The sequence below is a fragment of the Mobula birostris genome, chromosome 25 (genome assembly GCF_030028105.1).
Source record: "Mobula birostris isolate sMobBir1 chromosome 25, sMobBir1.hap1, whole genome shotgun sequence".
NCBI classification, from domain to species: domain Eukaryota; kingdom Metazoa; phylum Chordata; class Chondrichthyes; order Myliobatiformes; family Myliobatidae; genus Mobula; species Mobula birostris.
Genome location: NC_092394.1, coordinates 107,687 through 134,075, shown reverse-complemented (window position 1 = coordinate 134,075; position 26,389 = coordinate 107,687). Strand labels below are relative to the sequence as shown.

Sequence of the window (26,389 nt, the reverse complement as noted above, 5' to 3'; positions counted from 1 at the left end):
GGGCTCAGCCTGAAACGTCGACTGTACCTCTTCCTAGAGATGCTGCCTGGCCTGCTGCATTCACCAGCAACTTTAATGTGTGTTGCTTGAATTTCCAGCATCTGCAGAATTCCTGTTACTTACCTATTCTAATGTTTTTCAAAAGTTCCAGCACTTTGCTTCAGTATTCACATGAGAAGGACTTTAACAAATGTGAGGTCAGCATTGATCAGACTGACATGCAGGAACATGCTGCTGTTAAGAGCGAGGATGTGTAACATCAGGATCGATAAGTCCCTGGGGCTGAACAGCATATACCTAAGTGAGAGAAGAGATTTCTGCACTGTTAGTTTTGATCACTGGCTTACAGGAATAGTACCAGAAGTTTGGAGAATGACTAATGTTGTTTCTTTCTTTAAGAAAGGGAGCAGGGATAACACTGGGAATTATAGACCAATGATTCTTACTGGACATGTCATGGAAATTTTTAACCTCTCACTGCTACGGACAGAAGTTCTCACTTGCTTCAAAAAGGCAACAATTATACCAGTGCCTAAGAAGAATAATGTGAGCTGCTTTAATGTAGCAGTTACATCCACAGCGATGAAATATTTAGAGAGGTTGGTCATGACTAGACTGAACTCCTGCCTCAGCAAGGACCTGAACCCACTGCATATACAAACACCTATGTCAGGATTCTGTTCATCGACTATAGCTCAGCATTTAACACCATCATTCCCACAATCCTGATTGATAAGTTACAGAACCTGGGCCTCTACACCTCCCTCTGCAATTGGATCCTCAACTAACTGGAAGACCACAATCTGTGCAGAATAGTGATAACATCTCCTCCTTGCTGATGATCAGCACTGGTGCACCTCAGGGGTGTGTGCTTAGCCCACTGCTCTGCTCTCTCTACACTCATGATTTTATGGCTAGGCATTGCTCAGATACCATCCATAAATTTGCTGATGATACAACCATTGTTGGTAGAATCTCATATGGTGACGAGAGAGCACACAGGAGCGAGATATGTCAAATACTGGAGTGGTATTGCAGCAATCACCTTGCACTCAACATCAGTAAGATGAAACAGCTGATTGTGGACTTCCGGAAGGGTAAGATAAAGGAACACATACTAATCCTCATAGAGGGACCAGGAGTGGAGAGAGTGAGCAGTTTCAAGATCATGGGTATCAAGATCTCTGAGGATCTAACCTGGTCCTAACATCTTGATGCAGTTATAAAGAAGGCAAGACAGCAACTATACTTCATTAGGAGTTTGAAGGGATTTGGTATGTCAACAAAAACACTCAGAAACTTCTAAAGATATACCATGGAGAGCATTCTGACAGGCTGTATCACTGTCTGGTACGGGGTGTGGGGGTATGCTACTGCACAGGACTGAAAGAAGCTGCAGAGGGTTGTTAATTTTGGGTACCATCTTGGGTACTATCCTCCTCTTGCAGGATGTGGGAAGTCAGGGAGCCCTCTGGTGTCCCTGACAACGACTCCTGCAAGAAGTGCATCCAGCTGCTGCTCCTGACAAACCGCGTTAGGGAACTGGAGCAGGAGATGGATGACCTGCGGATCATTCGGGAGAATGAGGAGATTATAGATCGTAGCTACAGGGAGGTAGTTACGCCAAAGGAGCAGAGGACAGGAAATTGGGTCACTGTCAGGTGAGGGAAGAGGAAAGGGCAAGCAGAGCAGGGTTCCCCTGTGGCCATTCACCTCAACAACAAGTATACCGCATTGGATACTGTTGGGGGGGATGACTTACCTGGGACTAGCTGCAGTAGCCGGATCTTTGGCACTGAGTCTGGCTCTGCAGTGCAGAAGGGAGGGGGGAGAAAGAGGGGAGCGGTAGTGATAGGGGACTCGATAGTTAGAGGTGCAGATAGAAGGTTCTGTGGTCATGACAGAGAATCCAGGATGGTTTGTTGCCTCCCAGGTGCCAGGGTCAAGGATGTCTCTGATCGATTGCATGGCATTCTGAAGTGGGAGGGTGACCAGCCAGATGTCGTGGTGCACATTGGTACCAATGACATAGTAAGGAAGAGTGAGGAGGTCCTGGAGAGTGAGTATAGAGAGCTTGGTAGGAAGTTGAAAAGCAGGACCTCAAGGGTGGTAGTCTCAGGATTGCTACCTGTGCTAGGTGCCAGTGAGGGTAGGAATAGGGTGCTCTGGAGGAGGAACAAGTGGCTGAGGAACTGGTGTAGGGGGCAGGGTTTCAGATTTCAGGATCATTGGGACCTCTTCTAGGGCAGGTGGGACCTGTACAAGAGAGACGGGTTACACTTGAACCACAGGGGGACCAATATCCTTTCAGGGAGGTTTGTTAGTGCTACTGGGGAGGCTTTAAACTAGATTTGCAGGGGGATGGGAACCAGAGTGCCAGAGCTGACAGTGTGACTGGGGTGAAAATAAATGATGTTGAAGGTTTAAGCAAATCCGCTGATAGAAAGGTTGTGAGTGGTGGTAAAAGTCTTCTGAGGTGTATATATTTCAATGCTAGGAGTATTGCGGGGAAGGCGGATGAGTTGAGGGCGTGGATTGACACGTGGAATTCTGGTGTTGTAGCAATTAGTGAAACTTGGCTACAGGAGGGGCAGGACTGGCAGCTTATCGAGGCAGAGGAATGAAAGGTGGGGGAGTAGCATTGCTTGTTAGGGAAAATATTACAGCAGTGCTCAGGCAGGACAGATTAGAGGGCTTGTCTACTGAGTCCTTATGGGTGGAGCTGAGAAACAGGAAAGGTATGGCCACATTAGTGGGATTGTATTACAGACCACCCAATAGTCAACGAGACTTGGAAGAGCAAATCTGCAGGGAGATAGCAGGCAACTGCAGGAAACATAAAGTTGTGGTGGTAGGGGATTTTAATTTTCCATACATTGATTGGGACTCCCATAATGTTAGGGGTCTAGATGGTTTAGAGTTTGTAAAATGTGTTCAGGAAAGTTTTCTAAATCAATATATAGAGGGACCAACTAGAGGGGATGCAATATTGGATCTCCTGTTAGGTAATGAATTAGGGCAAGTGACGGAAGTCTGTGCAGGGGAGCACTTTGGTTCCAGTGATCATAACACCATTAGTTTCAATTTGATCATGGACAAGGATAGATCTGGTCCTAGGGTTGAGGTTCTGAACTGGAAGAAGGCCAAATTTGAAGAAATGAGAAAGGATCTAAAAAGCGTGGATTGGGACAGGTTGTTCTCTGGCAAAGATGTGATTGGTAGGTGGGAAGCCTTCAAAAGGGAAATTTTGAGAGTGCAGAGTTTGTATGTTCCTGTCAGGATTAAAGGCAAATTGAATAGGAATAAGGAACCTTGGTTCTCAAGGGATATTGCCACTCTGATAAAGAAGAAGAGGGAGTTGTATGAAATGTATAGGAAACAGGAGGTAAATCAGGTGCTTGAGGAGTATAAGAAGTGCAAGAAAATACTTAAGAAAGTAATCAGGAGGGCTAAAAGAAGACATGAGGTTGCCTTGGCAGTCAAAGTGAAGGATAATCCAAAGAGCTTTTACAAGTATATTAAGAGCAAAAGGATTGTAAGGGATAAAATTGGTCCTCTTGAAGATCAGAGTGGTCGGCTTTGTGCGGAACCAAAGGAAATGGGGGAGATCTTAAATAGGTTTTTTGCATCTGTATTTACTAAGGAAGCTGGCATGAAATCTATGGAATTGAGGGAATCAAGTAGTGAAACCATGGAAACTGTACAGATTGAAAAGGAGGAGGTGCTTGCTGTCTTGAGGAAAATTAAAGTGGATAAATCCCCGGGACCTGACAGAGTGTTCCCTCGGACCTTGAAGGAGACTTGTGTTGAAATTGCGGGGGCCCTGGCAGAAATATTTAAAATGTCGCTGTCTACGGGTGAAGTGCCGGAGGATTGGAGAGTGGCTCATGTTGTTCCGTTGTTTAAAAAAGGATCGAAAAGTAATCCGGGAAATTATAGGCCGGTGAGTTTAACGTCAGTAGTAGGTAAATTATTGGAGGGAGTACTAAGAGACAGAATCTACAAGCATTTGGATAGACAGGGGCTTATTAGGGAGAGTCAACATGGCTTTGTGCATGGTAGGTCATGTTTGACCAATCTGTTGGAGTTTTTCGAGGAGGTTACCAGGAAAGTGGATGAAGGGAAGGCAGTGGATATTGTCTACATGGACTTCAGTAAGGCCTTTGACAAGGTCCCGCATGGGAAAATTCAGTCGCTAGGTATACATGGAGAGGTGGTAAATTGGATTAGACATTGGCTCGATGGAAGAAGCCAGAGAGTGGTGGTAGAAAATTGCTTCTCTGAGTGGAGGCCTGTGACTAGTGGTGTGCCACAGGGATCAGTGCTGGGTCCATTGTTATTTGTCATCTATATCAATGATCTGGATGATAATGTGGTAAATTGGATCAGCAAGTTTGCTGATGATACAAAGATTGGAGGTGTAGTAGACAGTGAGGAAGGTTTTCAGAGCCTGCAGAGGGACTTGGATCAGCTGGAAAAATGGGCTGAAAAATGGCAGATGGAGTTTAATACTGACAAGTGTGAGGTATTGCACGTTGGAAGAACAAACCAACGTAGAACATACAGGGTTAATGGTAAGGCACTGAGGAGTGCAGTGGAACAGAGGGATCTGGGAATAATACAAAATTCCCTAAAAGTGTCGTCACAGGTAGATAGGGTCGTAAAGAGAGCTTTTGGTACATTGGCCTTTATTAATCGAAGTATTGAGTATAAGAGCTGGAATGTTATGATGAGGTTGTATAAGGCATTGGTGAGGCCGAATCTGGAGTATTGTGTTCAGTTTTGGTCACCAAATTACAGGAAGGATATAAATAAGGTTGAAGAGTGCAGAGAAGGTTTACAAGGATGTTGCCGGGACTTGAGAAACTCAGTTACAGAGAAAGGTTGAATAAGTTAGGACTTTATTCCCTGGAGCGTAGAAGAATGAGGGGAGATTTGATAGAGGTATATAAAATTATGATGAGTATAGATAGAGTGAATGCAAGCAGGCTTTTTCCACTGAGGCAAGGGGAGAAAAAAACCAGAGGACATGGGTTAAGGGTGAAGGGGGAAAAGTTTAAAGGGAACATCAGGGGGGGCTTCTTCACACAGAGAGTGGTGGGAGTATGGAATGAGCTGCCAGACGAGGTGGTAAATGCGGGTTCTTTTTTAACATTTAGGAATAAATTGGACTGATACATGGATGGGAGGTGTATGGAGGGATATGGTCCGTGTGCAGGTCAGTGGGACTAGGCAGAAAATGGTTCGGCACAGCCAAGAAGGGCCAAAAGGCCTGTTTCTGTGCTGTAGTTTCTATGGTTTCTATGGTTTCTGAAGAACTCAGGACATCTTTAAGAAGCGGTGTCTCAGAAAGGTAGCATCCAATTAAAGACCCCCAACACCCAGGGCATGCCCTTTTGTCACTGTTACCATCAGGTAGGAGGTACAGAAGCCTGAAGGTACATACTCAGCAATTCAGGAACAGCTTCTCCCCTCTGCCATCCAATTCCTAAATGGACATTGAACCTATAAACACTACCTCACTTTTTTAAATGTGTATTATTTCTGTTTTTGCACAATTTTTAATCTATTCAATATACTTATATTGTAATTTATTTATTCTATATTTTGTATTGCATTGAACTGCTGCTGCTAATTTAACAAATTTCACAACACTTGCTGGTGATAATAAACTGATTCTGATTCTTACATCAATGGTGAGCAAACTATTAGAGATGATTTTTAGAGATGGGATTTATGAGCTTTTGGAGAAGCACACACTGATTAGGGATAGTCAGCATGGTTTTGTAGGGGGTAAGTCGTGCCTCACAAGTCTGATTGAATTCTTCGAGGAAGTGACAAAACAAATTGATCAAAGGTCAAAATATATATATATTTATCCAAGTATGTATGCAGTATACAACCCTGAAATTCATGTTCCCCACAGACAGTCATGAAACAAGAACCATGGAACCAACCTGCCAAAGAAAAATGTCAAGCATCAAAATTCCTCCCCCTTTGCAAAAAAATCTTGCAAATATCAACAAAAATAAAATCAAAAAACAGAATATAAAACCAGAAAATGAAAAGACATATTTCAGTATAGTTCAGCTCAGTGTTCATTATCTGCACATTGCTCGATTCAAAAGTAGCCAAAAGGTAGTAACAAATAAGAACGACCAGAGCTAGAACACATGATACACCTAAAAGTCCAAATCTACAATCCACGTCAATTAAACTTTGTTGTGGCCCATCCAACAACAGCATTGAGGGAATGAGGAACACAAGGACCTTCCCTCGGGAGCAGCAAGCGAGAGACCACCACACACAGCCATTCAATAAATGTGAGCGAGAGGCTGATAAACGGTGCTGAACACTCGCTCACCCTCCACACCCGCCTCGAGGACTTCAGTTTTCCTTACCACTTTAATCGGCAATGTTGATGAGAGATGGAGTTGATCACGGGCCCATGTCCCGCCTCCGGTCTTCCTGGCCTCTATACCTCAGGCTTTAGTCGCAGCCTCATGGAAACCTCTCAGAGACAGCAAAGCGGCAGATTGCCCTGTCGCCCAAAATCACACCGTCAATCAGCCCAAAGTCACGAATGTAGATTGCAAGCTATAACAATAGTAGAACCATATTGGAAATAAAAAGAGTAAAGGAAATGGATACAGAGCAAATGTCAGGGGAGAGGTTTTTTTACGCAAAGAGTGGTGAGTGCTTGAAATGGGCTGCTGGCGGTGGCGGTGGAGGCAGATATGATATGGTCTTTTAAGAGACTCCTGGATAGGTATATGGAGCTTAGAAAAACAGAGGGCTATGGGTAACCCTAGGTAATTTCTAAAGTAAGTACATGTTTGACACAGCATTGTGGGCTGAAGAGCCTGTATTGTGCTGTAGGTTTTGGAGCAGGGGACAGGGATTCAGATCTCTGGATCATTGGGACCTCTCTTGGGGCAGGGATGACCTGTACAAAAAGGATGGGTTGCACTTAAATCCTGGGGGGACCAACATTCTGGAGGGCAGGTTTGCTAAGGCTGCTGGGGAGAGTTTAAACTAGAATTGTTGGGGGGTGGGAACCGAACTGAAGAGACTGGGGAAGAGGCGGTTGGCTCACAAATAGAGAACGCTTGGAGACAGTGTGTGAGGCAGGATGGGCAGGTGATAGAGAAGGGACACACTCAGATGGACGGTTTGAGATGTGTCTATTTTAACGCAAGGAGTATTGTGAACGAAGCGGATGAGCTTAGAGCGTGGATCAGTACTTGGAGCTATGATGTGGTGGCCATTACAGGGATGGCTCAGGGACAGGAATGGTTACTTCAAATGCTGGGTCTTAGATGTTTCAGAAAGGACAGGGAGAGAGGCAAAAGAGGTGGGGACGTGGCACTGTTGATCAGAGATAGTGTCACAGCTGCAGAAAAGGTGGATGTCATGGAGGGATTGTCTACGAAGTCTCTGTGGGTGGAGGTTAGGAACAGTAATAACTTTACTGGGCGTTTTTTATAGGCTGCCCAATAGTAACAGGGATATCGAGGAGCAGATAGGGAAACAGATCCTGGAAAGTTGTAATAATAACAGAGTTGTCATGATGGGAGATTTTAATTTCCCAAATATCGATTGACATCTCCCTAGAGCAAGGGGTTTAGATGGGGTGGAGTTTGTTAGATGTGTTCAGGAAGGTTTCTTTCTTTTCAAATCTTTTTATTGCATTATAATCAGTTAAATGAACATATCAATAATAACAATACCAAGAGAACAGGATTACAATAATAGCAATCATATATACAAACATAAGTTTCAAATATCATATCTAAACAGGTCCTCCCGACCTCTTGATAATTGAAACCAAAAAAAAATTCAAAAGATTTGTTCAAGAAAAAAGAAACAAAAAAAAACAAAAACCTCCTAAACTAAACAGAAAACAAAAGAGAAAAAAAAACTGGGCTGCCATAATTTGTCAATTATAATTATTCTGTCTTTGACTCCGTTCCTCCTTCCATAAACAATTAAATATTAGGAAAAAGGGTTCAAAAAGAAAATCAACTTAAGTCATTTGTACGGAAATATTGAATAAAGGACTCCTAAGTTTTCTCGAATTTAGTTGAGGAATTAACCGTGCTACTCCTGATTTTTTTCTAGGTTTAAACAAGCTATAGTTTGAGAAAACCATTGAAATGCAGTAGGGGGATCAAAATCTTTCCATTTAAATAAAATGGATCTTCTGGCCATCAGCGTAACAAATGTTATCAACTGGCGGGCTGAAGATGATAAATAATTAGGATCAATCACTGGAAATCCAAAAATTGCCGTAATAGGATGAAGTTGTAAATTAATATGTAAAACTGCTGAAACAATATCAAAGATGTCTTTCCAGTATTTTTTCGAAAGAGGGCAGGACAAGAACATACGGGTTAAAGAAACAACCTCAGCGTTACATCTGTCAGACATAGGATTTATATGGGAATAAAAACAGGCTAATTTATCTTTTGACATATATGTTCTATGAACCACTTTAAATTGTATTAAGGTATGTCTAGCACACATTGAAGAAGTATTAACTAATTTAAGAATCTTTGCCCATTCTTCTATGGATATATTTGCTTGAAATTCTCATTCCCATTCATTCTTTATTTTATCAGATACCCCTGAAGGGATTTTCATGATCAAGTCATAGATATTTGTTATTACACTCTTTTGTAAGGGATTTAAACTTAATTTTTTTCCCGTAATATCAATTTGATATGACTTCGGAAAGGTAGGCAAAGTAACATTCAAAACATTTCTAATCTGTAGATATCTAAAAAAGTGCGATCTAGGTAAATTGTATTTATTAGATAACTATTCAAAAGACATAAAACAGTTATCCATAAATGAATCATGAAAACAGTTTATTCCTTTCATTTTCCAAAAAGAAAGGCTTGATCAATTCTGGATGGTTGAAAAAAAATTAAATAAAATAGAGCTGGAAAGGGTAAATTTATCCAAATCAAAAAATTTACGAAATTGGAACCATATTCGTATTGTATATTTAATTATTGGGTTAGTAATTTGCTTGTTCAATTTAGTAAATGCAAAGGGGAGCGAAGCCCCTAAAATAGACACCAATGAAAATCCTTGCACAGACTCACGTTCAAGATTCAACCACCCTGGGCTTTGGGTTTTATCTAACTCTTGGGTCCAACAGGTTAAATTTCGGATATTAATTGCCAAATAGTAAAATCTAAAGTTTGGCATCGCCAAACCACCATCCTTTTTGGATTTCTGTAAATATTTCTCACTCAACCTGGGAGTTTTACTCTGCCATATATATGAAAAAATTTTAGAATCAATAATATCAGAAAAGGATTTAGGAATAAAAATTGGTACTACCTGAAATAAGTAAGGAAACTTAGGTTGAACTATCATCTTAATAGCATTGATTCGACCAACTAATGATAAGGACATCGGAGACCATTTAGTTAATAATTGTTTAATATGATCAATTAAAGGTAAAAAATTAGCCTTGAATAGGTCTTGATGTTTCATAGTAATTTTAACCTTAAATACATAAAGTATTCTGTAGCCAAACTAAATGGAAAATTTCTGTAAGTTAAAGTTTGTGCATTTAATGGGAATAACTCACTCTTATCAAAATTTAATTTACAACCAGAAAAGCTACTAAATTGAGAAAGTAATGATATTACTGAAGGAAGGGATCTCTCTGGATTAGAAATATATAATAACAAGTCATCTGCATATAGTGATACCTTACGTGTTTCATTGCCCCGAATAATGCCAAATATATTTGGTGAGTCTCGAAACGCAATTGCCAAGGGTACTAAAGCAATGGCAAATAGTAAAAGGCTCAAAGGACAGCCTTGTCTAGTACCACAAAAAAGCCTAAAAAAGGGAGATCTCTGACTATTTGTAACTACAGAGGCCAAAGGTGTATACTATATCAATTTAATCCAGGATATAAACTTTGAACTAAAATTAAATTTCTCAAGTGTATTAAACAAATATTTCTATTCAATTCTGTCAAATGCCTTCTCAGCATCCAATGAAATAATACATTCTGGAGTTTCAGGTGAGGAAGTATATATAAAATTCAATAATTTCCTAACATTAAAGTATCAGTAACAATTTTTAATAAATCCTGTCTGATCTTCTGAAACAATTTTGGGCAACACGTTTTCCAATCTAATTGCCGTTATTTTAGAAAGAATTTTAAAATCTACATCCAACAAAGATGTTGGTCTGTATGGAGCACATACAGTAGAATCTTTATCTTTCTTAAGAATTAAGGAAATGGATGCTTCATAAAAGGATTGTGGTAATTGCATCTTTAAAAATTCTACTTAACCAAGAAGAAAATGAGTCAGAAAAACATTTTAAAATTCTACTGTAAATCCATCCATACCAGGAGCTTTACGTGAGGAAATCTGCAGATGCTGGAATTTCAAGCAACACACACAAAAAATGCTGGTGAACGCAGCAGGCCAGGCAGCATCTATAGGAAGAGGTACAGTCAACGTTTCGGGCCGAGACCCTTCGTCAGGACTAACTGAAAGAAGAGACAGCAAGAGATTTGAAAGTGGGAGGGGGAGGGGGAGATCAGAAATGATAGGAGAAGACAGGAGGGGACGAATGGAGATAAGAGCTGGAAATTTGATTGGCAAAAGGGATATGAGGCTGGAGAAGGGAGCGGATTGTGGGACAGGAGGCCTAGGGAGAAAGAAAGGGGGAGGGGGGAAGCACAAAGGATGGGCAAGGAGTATAGTGAGAGGGACAGAGGGAGAAAAAGGAGAGAGAGAGAGGGAAAGAATAATTAATAATAATGATAAATAAATAAATAACAGATGGGGCATGAAGGGGAGGTGGGACAATATGTACTGCTGCTACTAAACAACACGTTTCATGACATATGCCAATGATATTCAACTTGATTCAGATTCTAAATTGTCTTGCCCACAACAAACAGAGGGTAGTAGTAGATGGAAAATATCCTGCCTTGAGGTCAGTGACTAGTTCATAGATCCCTCAATTTTCACACATGTTGATTAAAGTGGTTAAGAAGCCATATGGTGCGTTGACCTTCATTAGTTGGAGGATTGAGTTCAAGAAACACAAGGTATTGCCGAAGATTTATAAAATTCTGATGTTCAATTCTGGTTGTCCCATTAGAGGAAGGATGCGGAAGCTTTTGAGAGGGTGTAAAGAAGATTTACCAGGATGCTGCCTGAATTAGAGAGTGTGTTTTATGAGGAAGGATTGAGCAAGTTAGGATTTTCCTCTTTTGTAATAAAGGATGATGAGATGAGACTTAATAGAGGTGTATAAGATGATAAGAGGCATAGATAGAGTGGACAGCCAGTACCTATCTTCCAAGCAGACAATGATTAATAAGAGAGGACATACTTTTAAGGTGATAGAAGGAAAAATATAGAGAGGATAACAGAGGTAGGGTTTTCAAAAAAAAAAACAGGGTGGTAAGTGCATGGAACACGCTGTCAAGTGCGGTAGTTGAGGCAGATGTATTAGGGACAATTAAAATACTGTTAGATAGGCACATGGATGAAAGAAAATTAGAAGGCTCTGTGGGAGGGAAGGGTTAGATTGATCTTGGAGTAGATTAAAAAGTCAGCAAACATAGTGGGCTGAAGGCACTGTACTGTTCTATGTTCTGTAACAAGTTACTTTTTCTGAAATGGACTTTTTTGGATGGAACTAGTTGACTTCATTGCTTCTCAAGGATGTCGTTAATTGTGGGGAGGATAATGCCCATGATGGAGATGGCAGAGTTTACAACTCTCTGCAGCTTTTTCTGATCCTGTGCATTAGAACCTCCGTAGCAGTCAGTAATGCAGCCAGCCCTAATGATCTCCACGATGTGTATATAGAAATTTGCTGGAGTACTTGGTGACATACCAAATTTCCTCAAACTCCTAATGAAATACAGTCACAGACATGCTTTCTTTGACCATATTTCTGTCCGATATAGTACAGGAACAAGTGGTTAACTTTCATTTTACAGTACTGTATAATTTTAACTGCCTCACATAGAAGATCTATTAGGGTACTGTGTTTCTACCAAAGACAACTAACGCACTGCTAATTTTACAGGTTACGATGGATAACCCTTACAATGCTACAATAAACCTAACCATATCAATCCCAATTAAAGTACGGGGTCAAGAAATTCTCAAACTGCATCAGGTAATGTTAATTTTAAATTTAATATAATTAAATCACTATTAGCAAATAATAAAACATTTCATTTAAGATGTCTGGACAAAGAAGGAGGCATATGTTAGTTAAAGAGCATAAGGAATGTTGGACCACACTTAAGTGGAAAATTAGGAGGGCTAAAAGGGGCCATGAGATATTCCTGTAAAATAAAGTGAAAGAGAGTCCTAAAAGATTCTATAGTCATATTAAGAGCTAAGGAAGATGCTAGGGAAAGAGCAGACCCCCTTAAGGATCAATGTGGTAAATTTATATGTTGGGTTTTGGGAAATCTTAAGTGAATACTTCTCCTCTGTATTGGTTGAGGAATTGAGTTGGGGCTTCTTGCAGGGAAGATCAAGCTTTTTCCTTCTCTTTATATCTGCTCAGCTGGGTAGGGATGACTAGCAGGATAGTGCAATGCTTCTCTTGTGGGATGCAGGAAGGCAGGGAAACTCCACTACAACTGTGAGAAGTGCATTCAGCTGCAGCTTCTAAAAAAACCACATTCAGGAGTCGGAGCTGGAACTGGGTGAACTCTGGATCATTCGGGAGGCTAAAGGGGTGATAGATAGGATATATAGAGGTAGAGATAGTATGGAAGAGGAAAGGGGTTAACAAGCCAAAAAAAAAATTACCCCTCAACAACAGATATATCACTCTGGATATTGTTGGGGGGATGAGCTAACAGAGGAAAGTCACAGAGGCTGACTGAGACTGCTTCTGTGACTCAGAAGGGAAGGGGGGAGAAGAGGCACTCTGTGGAGATAGGGGATTCATTAGGGGAATGGACAGGAGGTCCTATGGGCAAGAACGAGATTCCTGGATGGTATGTTTCCTCCCAGGTGCCAAGGTCAAGGATATCTCGGATCAAGTCCTCAGAATTCTTAAGTGGGAGGGTGAACATCCAGAACTCGTGGCCCAAGTAGGTACGAGTGATAAGGTTCTGCATAAGGAGTTCAGGGAGTTCAGTGCTGAGTTAAAGGTCAGGACCTCCAAGGTTGTGATCTAAGGATTGCTACCTGTGCCAAATGCTGGTGAGGCTAGAACTAGGAAGATTATACAATTTAATACGTGGCTAAGGAGTGGTGTAGGAGGGAGGACATAAGACTTTTGGGTCATTGGTCTCCCTTCCAGGGAAGGGGGGACCTGTACAGAAGAGATGGTTTACACCTGAACTGGAGGGGAACTAATATCTTAGCATGAAGGTTTGTTAATGCTGCACGGTGGGGTTTAAAGTAGAGTTGTAGGGGTATAGGAACCAGAATGCCAGAAAAATTAGTGGAGAGGTTGTGGAGGCAGATGTTGGTAAGACCTGAGACAAAAATAGGAATCAAAGATTGAGCATGGTGGGAGGAAATCAAAGAGGGCGAATACAAGACTAAAGGAGTTATATATGAATGCACTCAGTGTACAGAATAAGGTAGATGGATCTGCAGCACAGTTGTATGTAGATTGGCAGGTATGATGTTGTAGGCATCACAGAATCATGAATGAAAGACTACAGCTAGGAGCTTAATATCCAAGGGTACACGTTGTATAGGATAGACAGGAAGGCAGAAGGGGTGGCATTGCTCTGTCGGTAAAAAATGAAATCAAATCATTAGAAATAGGTGATATAGATTCGGAAGGTGTTGAATCATTATGGATAGAGCTAAGGAACTGCAAAGGGAAAAACCCTGATGGGAGTTGTATACAGACTGCCAAACAGTAAAAGGATGTGGCCTACAAATTACAATGGGAGATAGAAAATGCATGCCAAAAGAGCAATGTTACAATAATCTTGAGGGTCTTCGATATGCAGGTAGATTGGGAAAATCAGATTGGTGCTGGATTACAGGAGGGGAGATTTCTAGAGTGCCTGTGAGATGGCTTTTTAGAGCAGCTCATGGTTGAGCCCATGAGAGGATCAGCTATTCTGGATTGGGTGTTGTGCAATGATCTGGAATTGATTAGAGAGTTTAAGGTAAAAAAAAACCCTTGGGGGAGAGTAATCACAATATGATCATATTCACCCTGATATTTGAGAAGGATAAGCTAGAGTCAGATGTATCAGTATCAGTATTACAGTGGAGTAAAGGGAATTGCAGAGGCTTGAGAGAGGAGTTGGCAGGGATGAATTGGGATGATGTTTTTGCAGGGAAATGTACTATGGACATGTGGTCGATGTTTACGGGTCTCTTGCAGGATGTTAGAGATAAATTTGTCCTGGTGAGGAAGATAAAGAATGGTAGGGTGAAGGAACCATGGGTGACAAGTGAGGTGGAAAATCTAGTCAGGTGGAAGAAGGCAGCATACATGAGGTTTAGGAAGCAAAGATCAGATGAGTCTGTTGAGGAATATAGGGTAGCAAAAAAGGAGCTTAAGAAGGGGCTGAGAAGAGCGAGAAGGGGGCATGAGAAGGGCTTGGCAAGTATCCCAAGGCATTCTTCAGTTATGTGAAGAAGAAAAGGATGACAGGAGTGAAGGTAGAACCGATTAGAGATAAAGGTGGGAAGATGTGCCTGGAGGCTGTGGAAGTGAGCGAGATCCTCAATGAATACTTCTCTTCGGTATTCACCAATGAGAGGGAACTTGATGACGGTGAGGACAATATGAGTGAGTTTGATGTTCTGGAGCATGTTGATATTAAGGGAGAGGACATGTTGGAGTTGTTAAAATACATTAGGACGGATAAGTCCCCAGGGCCTGATGGAATATTCCCCAGGCTGCTGAATGAGGCGAGAGAAGAGATTGCTGAGCCTCTGGCTAAGATCTTTATGTCCTTGTTGTCCACGGGAATGGTACCGAAGGATTAGAGGGAGGCGAATGTTTTCCCCTTGTTCAAAAAAGGTAGTAGGGATAGTCTGGCTAATTATAGACCAGTGAGCCTTACGTCTGTGGTGGGAAAGCTGTTGGAAAAGATTCTTAGACATAGGATCTATGGGCATTTAGAGAATCACGGTGTGATCAGGGACAGTCAGCATGGCTTTGTGAAGAATAGAATAGTGCGTTATCTTTGGGCTAGTTATCTTAGAAGAGATGTGATGCAATTGGAGAGGGTTCAAAGGAGGTTCAAGAAATTGATTCCCAGATTGAATGGCTTGCCATATGAAGAGTGTCTGGTGGCTCTGGGCCTGTATTCAGTAGAATTCAGAAGAAGAAGGCGTGGTCTCATCGAAACCTATGGTGAAAAGCCTTGATAGGGTGGATGTGGAGAGAATGTTTCCTATGGTGGGAGAGTCTAAGACCAGGGGACACAGCCTCAGAATAAAGCAGCATCTTTTAGAATGGAGATGAGGAGGAATTTCATTAGCCAGAGGATGGTGAATCAGTGGAATTGTCTGTGGAAGCCAGATCTTTAAGGCAGAGGTTGATAGATTCAGGCCTTTGACAGATTCTTGATTAGTCAGGGCATGAAGGGATACGGGGAGCAGGCAGGAGATTGGGGCTGAGAGGAAAAATGGATCAGCCATGATGAAATGGCAGAGAAGACTCGATCGGCCAAATTCTGCTCCTGTATGTTATGGTCTTATGTTGTGTGATAGTTATGCTCAGGTTATTGCAGCCTGGATTTGATTTTTTTTTTAATATGTATTTTACACCAAACATTTAGAATATTGAGCTCCTTAAACACAAACTCAGCTAATAAGTCTAAATGGGAGTGTGGAATTCATTGCTCCAGACAGTATTCTCAGATAGGTCTCATGACCTAGTCTTTGAACACAGACATTTCATTGTTTTTGCCTGCAATACTAGTTTGTTCTTATTAACATGGTAAATATGAACTATTCAGATTCTCTCAGACCTTTGATAGTATGGGAGATGTTTCCTGCTTTCTTAACTCTGAAAAGATTACATAGAAACATAGAAAACCTACAGCACAATACAGGCCCTTCGGTCCACAAAGCTGTGCTGAACATCTCCTTACCTTAGAAATAACATAGGGTTACCCATAGCCCTCTATTTTTCTGAGCTCCATGTACCTATCCAGGAGTCTCTTAAATTACCCTATTGTATCAATCTTTATGACTGTCGCCAGCAGCCCATTCCACGCACTCACCACTCTCTGCATGAAAATCTTACCCCTGACATCTCCTCTGTACCTACTTCCAAGCATCTTAAAATGTGCCCTCTCATGCTAGTCATTCCAACCCTGGGAAAAAGTCTCTGACTATCCACACGATCAATGCTTCTCATCATCTTATACACCTCTATCAGGTCACCTCTCATCCTTCGTTGCTCCAAGGAAAAAAGGCCGAGTTCACTCAACCTATTCTCATAAGGCATGCTCCCCAATTCAGACAACATCCTTGTAAATCTCCTCTGCACCCTTTCTATGGTTTCCACATCCTTCCTATAGTGAGGCGACCAGAACTGAGCACAGTACTCCAAGTGGGGTCTCACTAGGGTCCTATATAGCTGCAACATTACCTCTCAGCTCCTAAACTCAATACCATGATTGATGAAGGCCAATGCACCGTATGCCTTCCTAACCACAGAGTCAACCTGTGCAGCAGCTTTGAGTGTCCTATGTACTCGGACCCCAAGATCCCTCTGATCCTCCACACTGCCAAGAGTCTTATCATTAATACTATATTCTGCCATCATATTTGACCTACCAAGATGAACCACTTCACACTTATCTGGGTTGAACTCCATCTGCTACTTCTCAGCCCAGTTTTGCATCCTATCGATGTCCCACTGTAAGCTCTGACAGTCCTCCACGCTATCCACAACACCTCCAACCTTTGTATCATCAGCATATTTACTAGCCCATCCCTCCACTTCCTCATCCAGGTCATTTATAAAAATCACGAAGAGAAGGAGTCCCAGAACAGATCCCTGAGGCACACCACTGGTCACCGACCTCCATGCAGAATATGACCCGTCTACAACTACTCTTTGCCTTCTGTGGGCAAGCCAGTTCTGGATCCAAGTAGCAATGTCCCCTTGGATCCCATGCCTCCTTACTTTCTCAATAAGCCTGGCATGGAGTACCTTGTCAAATGCCTTGCTGAAATCCATATACACTACATCTACTACTCTACTGTCATGTACCCCGTGACGGGTTAAAGAACCAGCAGAAATGGAAAACACTTTGGAGTCCAGTATTGCTATTAACTAATGGAATTTATTAGTAACTACGCAATACAGTAATATAAAATCAGATATATAAAACACATTAGCAATGATTAAATATGTATAAGTGTGGAAATATATGAAAACCAAGCTTCTTCAAGTCTAGAGGTAAATAGATAGTCTTACAATGATGAGTAAAGTTCAGTTCAGTTCAGTTTGTGGTATTGAGTTGAGTAGTGATGGAGAGACAGAGAAAGGTTTGAGTCTTCGGGTGAGCTGACACCGTCGATTTTCCTGTCGTCCTCCGAATTCCTTTAGAAGTCACTGACTGTGACCACAACAACAGGGACCGTTCTTCTGTGATGGAATTATCAACCCAGGAGAGGGTTGAACACACAAATAACTCCCCACTGGTCATACCCTTTTCACACTGCAAGAGCCACTAATCAATCCACCTGATCGATCCTCCAAAACTCACCTTTTCTGTGTGCACAACAAAGCTCCTTCAGTGTCCAAAACCATGTGTCTGTAGGTCTAACAGCTGACCTTCTATTTATCTCATCGTGCTGAACACCAACTGTCCATCAAGCAGCTCCTCCCTTCTCTCTCTGTAAGAATTTGGAAGCTTCCAGTGTCCTGGCAGAAGTGTAAACATGCTATGAGCAGTCTTCGCCTCTCTCTCTTTTTCTCTCTCTCTCTTTTCAACAAGGGGTCTGGTGTTCAACAATTCTCTCTCTCTATTTTCAAAAGCACAGTTCATAGGAGTAATTCAGGACCCCATCACACTACCTTCATCAATGTGTTTAGTTACATCCTCAAAATATTCAATCAGGCTCGCAAGGCAGAACTGCCTTTCACAAAGCCAAGCTGACTATTCCTAATCATATTATGCCTCTCCAAATGTTCATAATCCTTCCTCTCAGGAACTTCTCCATCAACTTACCAACCACTGAAGTAAGATTCACTGATGTATAATTTCCTGGGCTATCTCTACTCCCTTTCTTGAAAAAGGTAACAGCATCTGCAACCCTCCAATCCTCCGGAACCTCTCCTGCCCCCATTCATGATGCAAAGATCATCGCCAGAGGTTCAGCAATCTTCTCCCTCACCTCCACCGTAGCCTGGGGAACATCTCATCCGGTCCTGGTGACTTATCCAATTTGATGCTTTCCAAGAGCTCCAGCACATCCTCTTTCTTAATATCTACATGCTCAAGCTTTTCAGGCTGCTGTAAGTCATCCCTACAATTGCCAAGGTCCTTTGCTGTAGTGAATACTGAAGCAAAGTACTCATTAAGTACGTCTGATATCTCCTCTGGTTCCATGCACACTTTTCCACTGTCAAACGTGACGGGTGCTATTCCCTCATGTCTTATCCTCTTGCTCTTCAAATACATGTAGACTGCCTTGGGATTTTCCTTAATCCTGTCTGCCAAGGCCTTCTTATAGCCCCTTCTGGCTCTCCTAATTTCTTTCTTAAGCTCCTTCCCGCTAGGCTTACAATCCTCCAGATCTATCATCACCTAATTTTTTGAACCTTTCGTAAGCTCTTCTTTTCTTCTTGACTAGACTTACAACAGCCTTTGTACGCCATGGTTCCTGTACCCTCCATTCTTTCCCTGTCTCATTGGAATGTACCTATGCAGAACTCCACGCAAGTATCCCCTGAACATTTGCTACATTTCTTCCATACATTTCCTTGAGAACATCTTTTCCCAATTTATGTTTCCAGGTTCCTGCCCAATAGCCTCGTATTTCCCCTTACTCCAATTAAACACTTTCCTAACTTATCTGTTCCTATCCCTCTCCAATGCTATGGTAAAGGAGATAAAACTGTGATCACTATCTCCAAGATGCTCTCCCACTGAGAGATCTGACACCTGACCAGGTTAATTTCCCAATACCAGATCAAGTACAGCCTCTCCTCTTGTAGGCTTATCCACATATTGTGTCAATAAACCTTCTTGAACACACCTAACAAACTCCACGCCATCTAAACCCCTTGCTCTAGGGAGATGCCAATTGATATTTGGGAAATTAAAATCTCTCACTACGGCAATCCTTTTATTATTACACCTTTCCAGAATCTGTCTCCCTACCTCTGTCTTGTATTCAATTAATGATACAGTTTAACACGGTGTAGGAGGGAGGACATCAGATGTTTGGATCATTGAGCTCTCGTCCAGGGAAGGTGACACCTGTACAGAAGAAATGGTTTACACCTGAACTGGAAGGAATCTAATATCCCTGTGAGAAGGTTTGCTAGAGTTACATGTGGGGGTGGAGGTGAGGTTGCTGTTTAAACTAGAGGTGCAAGGGAATAGGGGGATGGGAACCAGAATTCTAGATAGTGGATAGATTCCTGAACACATTTGCAGCCTCTTTCCCATTCTGTTCTTTTACAGCTTGGGAGTTCCAGTCAAAATGTGGAGAGCTAAAATCACCTACTAAACAATCTTATGTTTCTTACAACAGTCTGTGATCTCTCCACAAATTTCTTCCTATCTGTTAGCAGGTATAGTCAGTTAGGAGCAATTGAGGTGTTTGTGGAGTATAGGAAATGCAAGGCTACACTTCGGAAAGAAATCAAGAGGGCTAAAAGAAGGGATGAGCTTGCCCTATCAGACAAGGTGAAAGAGAATCATAGTCATAGTCATAGTCATACTTTATTGATCCTGGGGGGAAATTGGTTGGGATTCTAGATATGTTATCAGCAAAAGGATTGTAAGGGACTAGACTGGTTTTCTGGAAGATCAGAATGGTAATTCACGTGTGAAGCCGGAAGAAATGGGGGAGATCTTAAATTCATTTTTTTGCAGCTGGATTTAGTCAGGAGACGAACACAGAGTCGATAGAATTGAGGCAAAGTGACATCTACTTCATGGACCCCATACAGATCACAGAAATGGAGCTGTTTGCTGTCTCGAAACATGTTAGGGTGAATAAATCCCCAGGGACTGTTGCTCTGTCTCCATTTTAAGAATTGTGACCTTGAGTTCCAGCCTTATCTGGTGTTCAAACTTCACTTTTCTTGAGGATATCCTGGTAAACGTGGCACTGGTCATTGGGAATAAGAAATCAGCTGTGAACAGCACCTTCTCTCTAGAAGCTTGTCCTCCTCTTGACTGCTCTGGGTAGTTTCAGAAAGAGCAATTTTCTTAGTAAATGGGGGTAAGGTGTGATGAGGATATTGTATAAAGGAGTTGCCTGTAACTAAGTATTAAGGTATTCCCTCACCCTGCAGGAGAAATTGCAGTGGCCCTATGTGAATATGCAGAGATATTTAAATCATCCTTAATGACAGGTGAGGTACCAGAGGATTAGAGGATAGCTAATGTTGCTCTACTGTTTAAAGGAAAGGTACGTCGCATCCGGAGTTTCTCCGGTTAGTGGACGATTTCCCTCCACGTCACTCTGACGTATGGGGAATCGCGTACGAAGCAAGTTACAGCAGTGGTGTGCCATTGCCTTCTGCTGGGTGAGTTTCCAAAGAGATCACCGGCTCGTAACCGATGGAAAGCATGCAGGGGAGCCGGCTGGCTGGATTCAAACCCGGGACCTTTTGTCCCGAAGTCCAACACTGATACCACTACACCACCAGCCGGGTCCTGTTTAAAAAAGGGTCTAAAAATAAACCAGGTTGGAGGAACAACACCTTATATTCTATCTGGGTAGCCTCCAACCTGATGGCATGAACATTGATTTCTCGAACTTCTGGTAATGCCCTCCCCCATCCCTTTTTCCCTCTCTCACCTTATCTCCTTGCCCGCCCATCACCTCCCTATAGTGCTCCTCCCTCCTTTTCTTTCTTCCATGGCCTTCTATACTCTTCTGTCAGACTCCCCCTTCTCCAGTCCTGTATCTCTTTCACCCAGCAATTTCCCAGCATTTTACTTCATCCCTTCCCCTCCCGGTTTCACCTATCACCTTGTACCTCTCCCTCCCCTCCCACCAACTTTTAAATCTACTCCTCAGCTTTTCTCCCTAGTCCTGCTGAAGGATATCAGCCCAAAACGCTGACTGTACTCTTTTCCATAGATAATGCCTGGCCTGCTGAGTTCCTCCAGCATTTTGTGCATATTGTTTGGATTTCCGGCATCTGAAGATTTTCTCTTGTTTGGAATTATAGGCTGGTGAACCTGATATCAGTAGTGGGAAAATTATCTTCAGGTATTCTAAGGGAGCAGATATATGAGTATTTGGATAGACATTAATTAAGGATAGTCAGCATGGCTTTGTGCATGTCTAACAAATCTTATATTTCAAGGAGGTTACAAGGAATGTTTATGAAGGCAAGGCAATGGACGTTGTCTACATGGACTTCAGCAAGGCATTTGACAAGGTCCCACAAGGGAGTTTGGTCAAGAAGGTTCAATCACTTGGCATTCAAGATGACATAATAAATTGGATTAAACACGGGAGAAACCAGAGAGTGGTAGTAGAAGGTTGCCTCTCTGACTGGAGGCTTGTGACTAGTGGAATAGCACAGGGGTCTGTGCTGGATCCTGTGTTATCTGTCATCTATATCAACAATCTGGATGATAATGTAGATAAGTGGATCAGTAAATTTGTGGATGACACCAAGATTAGGGGGTGTAATGGACAGCGGAGAATATTATCATAGCTTGCCGAGGGATCTGCCCATCTAAAAATGGACTGAAAAATGGCAGATGGAATTTAATCCAAGCAAATGCATGTCTATGCACTTCGGTTGGACCAACCAGAGTAGGTCTTACACGTGAACACTAGAGCACTGAAGAGTGCGGTGGAACACAGGGATCTGGGATTACAGGTCCATAATTCACTGAAAGTGGTGTCACAGGTAGATAGGTTTGTTAAGAAAGGTTTTGGCACATTGCACTTCATAAATCGATGTACTGAGTATAGGATGGGATGTTATGTTGAAGTGTATAAGACATTGATGAGGCCTAATTTGGAGTATTGTGTGCAGTTTTTTTTTGTCACCTACCTTCAAGAAATATGCAAATAAGTTGGAAAGAGTATAGAGAAAATTTACAAGGATGTTGCTGAGTCTATAGGACCTGAGTTATAAGGAAAGACCATAAGATATAGGAACAGAAGTAGGCCATTTGGCCGATCAAGCCTGCTCTGCTATTCAATCATGGGCTGATCCAATTCTTCCAGTCGTCCCCACTCCCCTGCTTTCACCCCATACCCTTTGATACCCCAGCTAATCAAGAATTTATCTATCTTTGCCTCAAGTACACCCAATGACTTGGCCTCGATAGCCACTCATGGCAACAAGTTCCACAGATTTACCAGCCTTTGACTAAAGTAGTTTCTCTGCATCTCAGTTCTAAAGAAAGAAATTAGAAAAGCTAAAAGAAGATACGAGGCTGCTTTGGCAAATAAGGTGAAAATAAATCCAAAGGGTTTCTACAGTTATATTAATAGCAAAAGGATAGTGAGGGATAAAATTGGTCCCTTAGAGAATCAAAGTGGATGGATATGTGTGGAGCCAAAAGAGATGGGGGAGATTTTGAACAATTTCTTTTCTTCGGTATTCACTAACGACAAGGATATTGAATTGTGTAAGGTAAAAGAAACAAGAAGGATAGTTATGGAAAGCATGATGATTAAAGAAGAGGAATTACTGGCACTTTTAAGGAATATAAAAGTGGATAAGTCTCCGGGTCCGGACAAGATATTCCCTAGGACCTTGAGGGAAGTTAGTGTAGAAATAGCAGGGGCTCTGACAGAAATATTTCAAATGTCATTAGAAACGGGGATGGTGCCAGAGGATTGGCGTATTGCTCATGTTGTTGCATTGTTTAAAAAGGGTTCTAAGAGTAAACCTAGCAATCATCGGCCTGTGAGTTTGACGTCAGTGTAGGTAAATTGATGGAAAGTATTCTCAGAGATGATGTATATAATTATCTGGATAGACAGGGTCTGATTAGGAACAGTCAACATGGATTTGTGCATGGAAGGTCATGTTTGACAAATCTTATTGAATTTTTTGATGAGGTTACTAAGAAAGTTGACGAGGGTAAAGCGACGGATGTTGTCTATATGGACTTCAGTAAGGCGTTTGACAAGGTTCCACATGGAAGGTTAGTTAGGAAGGTTCAATTGTTATGCATTAATATCAAAGTAGTAAAATTGATTCAGCAGTGGCTGGATGGAGGACGCCAGAGAGTAGTGGTGGATAACTGTTTGTCAGATTGGAGGCCAGTGACTAGTGGTGTGCCTCAGGGATCTATACTGGGTCCAATGTTGTTTGTCATATATATTAATGATCTGAATGATGGGGTGGTAAATTGGATTAGTAAGTAGCAGATGATACTAAGATAGGTGGAGTTGTGGATAATGAAGTAGGTTTTCAAAGCTTGAAGAGAGATTTAGGCCAGTTAGAAGAGTGGGCTAAAAGATGGCAGATAGATCTTAATGCTGATAGATATGGGGTGCTACATTTTGGTAGGACTAATCAAAATAGGACATACATGGTAAATGGTAGGGCATTGAAGAATGCAGTAGAACACAGGGGTCTAGGAATAATGATGCATAGTTCGTTGAAGGTGGAATCTCATGTGGATAGGGTGGTGAAGAAAGCTTTTGGTATGCTGGCCTTTATAAATCAGAGCATTGAGTATAGGAGTTGGGATGTAATGTTGAAATTGTACAAGTCATTGGTGAGGCCAAATTTGGAGCATTGTGTACAGTTCTGGTCACCAAATTATAGTTTAAATCTGGAACACACTCTGAGAAAGTAGTGGAAGCACTCTCTCACAACATTGAATAAGTATTTTGAATTAGCACAGCTTTAAAGACTATGGACCAAGTGCTGCTAAATGGGATCAGTATAGCTAAGTATTTGGTTGTCTGCACAAGCATGCTGGGCAAACGTCCTGTTTCCGTGCTGTATGACTTTAGACATATAGTCACAGAGCACTGCAGCACAGAGAAAGACTCTTCAGAACATCCAGTCTGGGCCAAACTATTATTTTGATAGTCCCATCAACCAACTCAAAGACATGTCTCATCATACCCCTCCCACCCAAGTACTTATACAAACTTCTCTTAAATGTTGCAATCGAATACACATCCATCATTTCTGCTGGCAGCTTGTTAAATACTCTCACTACCCTGTGAGTGAAGAAGCTCCCCCTCAGGTGCCCCTTAAATATTTCACCTTTGACCCTTACCCTGTGGCTTCTAGTTCTAATCTCACCTTCCTTAGCGAAAAGAGCCTGCTTGCTTTTATCCTTTCTTTACCTCTCATAATTTTGTATAGCTCTATCAAACATCCCCCATTTCTCATGTCCTCCAGGAAAAGAAGTCCTAAGCTATTCAACCTTTCCCTATAACTCAAGGCCTCATGTCCCAGCAACATAGGAGCCATCTGGACCATCGAGTCTGCTCTGCCATTCAATCATGGCTGACCCTTTTTTAAAAATCTCCTTTTCAACCCCAGTTCCCGGCCTTCTTCCCTTAACCTTTGATGCCATGTCCAATCAAGAACCTATCAATCTCTGCCTTAAATACACCCAATGAACTGGCCTCCACAGCTGCATGTGGCAACAAATTCCACAAATTCACCACCATTCGGCTAAAGAAAATTCTCCACATCTGTTTTGAAAGGACGTCCCTCTATCCTCAGGCTCTGCCCTTTTGTCCTAGACTCCCACCATGGGAAACATTCTTTCCACATTTATTCTGTCTAGTCTTTTCAATGTTTGAAAGGTTTCAATGTGATTCCCCCTTGTCCTTCTGAATTCCAGTGAGTACAGACCCAGAACATCAAATGTTCCTTGTATAATAACCCTTTCATTCATGGAATCAGCCTTGTGAACCTCCTCTGGACCCTCTCCAATACCATCACATCATTTCGAAGATGAGAGGCCCCAAAACTGTTCACACTACTCAAGGTGAGGCCTCACCAGTGCCTTATAACAGCGGTCCCCAACCACCGGGCCGCAAAGCATGTGCTACCGGGCCGCAAGGAAACGATATGATTTGGCGACATGAGTCAACTGCACCTTTCCTCATTCCCTGTCACAGCCACTGTTGAGCTTGAACGCAGGCGAGGCCATTACGCACGCGTCATCCATGTCAGCACAGGAAAGAGATCAACTCCTCGAGCTTGCAAATGATGGCGGGCTGAAAAGTATGTTTGACATAACATCTCTGCCGGCATTCCGGATCAAAGTCAAGGCTAAATATCCTGAGATAACCACGAAAGCACTGAAAACGTTGCTTCCATTTCCAACATATCTCTGCACTGAATGCAACGAAAACTAAATTGCGGAATAGACTGGACATAAGGAACCCCCTTTTAGTATCACTGTCTCCCATCACCCCTCGATGGGACCGTCTTGTTGCAGGGAAACAAGCCCAGGGCTCCCACTGATTCAGCGATATTGGTGTGTTGCAATGATTTTATATGTTCATACTGGGAAAACATGTGCTGTGTGTTTAATATCCAAACGTTATATGATTACTTAAAATGTAATGATGCTATTGACTTATAAGTGACTGATATAACCATATAACAATTACAGCATGGAAACAGGCCATCTCTGCCCTTCTAGTCCGTGCCAAACGCTTACTCTCACCTAGTCCCACCGACCTGCATTCAGCCCATAGCCCTCCATTCCTTTCTTGTCCATATACCTATCCAATTTTTCTCAAAATGATGATATCGAACCTGCCTCTACCACTTCTACTGGAAGTTTGTTCAACACTTACTTCAAGCTCCCCGATAATTGACTTATCACTATATTCATGCGAGGAAAATATGCGCAGTGTGTTTAATATTAAATTCGTTAGATAAACCCTTTTAGAAACAAAATTGAGTGTATCAGCCACTGATTACTGATAATCCGGTTGTGATTAACACCCACCCCCCCCCCGAACAGAATCGCCAAAAACGATTTGTAGGAAAAAATCGGCATGTACACGCATGCACACTGGTGCCCATACAAGGCTTCATGGTCATTGTAGTCTTTCTGGGGGTAAACACAACGTATTTGACTGCTATTCTTGTCCGTTGGCAACCATACTGCCCCCCCCCCACCTCGGGTTGGCTGGTCCGCAAGAATATTGTCAATAATAAACTGGTCCGCAGTGCAAAAAAGGTTGGGGTCCCCTGCCTTATAAAGCCTCAGCATCACATCCTTGCT

General features: G+C 42.1%; 1 protein-coding gene across 1 annotated transcript in view; it reads left to right on the top strand.

Moving 5' to 3' along the window:
- LOC140187657 (integrin alpha-E-like) overlaps positions 1-26,389 on the top strand; it is a 308,395-nt gene that overhangs the window by 255,999 nt on the left and 26,007 nt on the right. Inside the window, exon 31 of the mRNA XM_072243179.1 lies at positions 12,085-12,177. Coding sequence (XP_072099280.1) covers positions 12,085-12,177 — 93 coding nt within the window. The remainder of the gene's footprint in view (positions 1-12,084; positions 12,178-26,389) is intronic.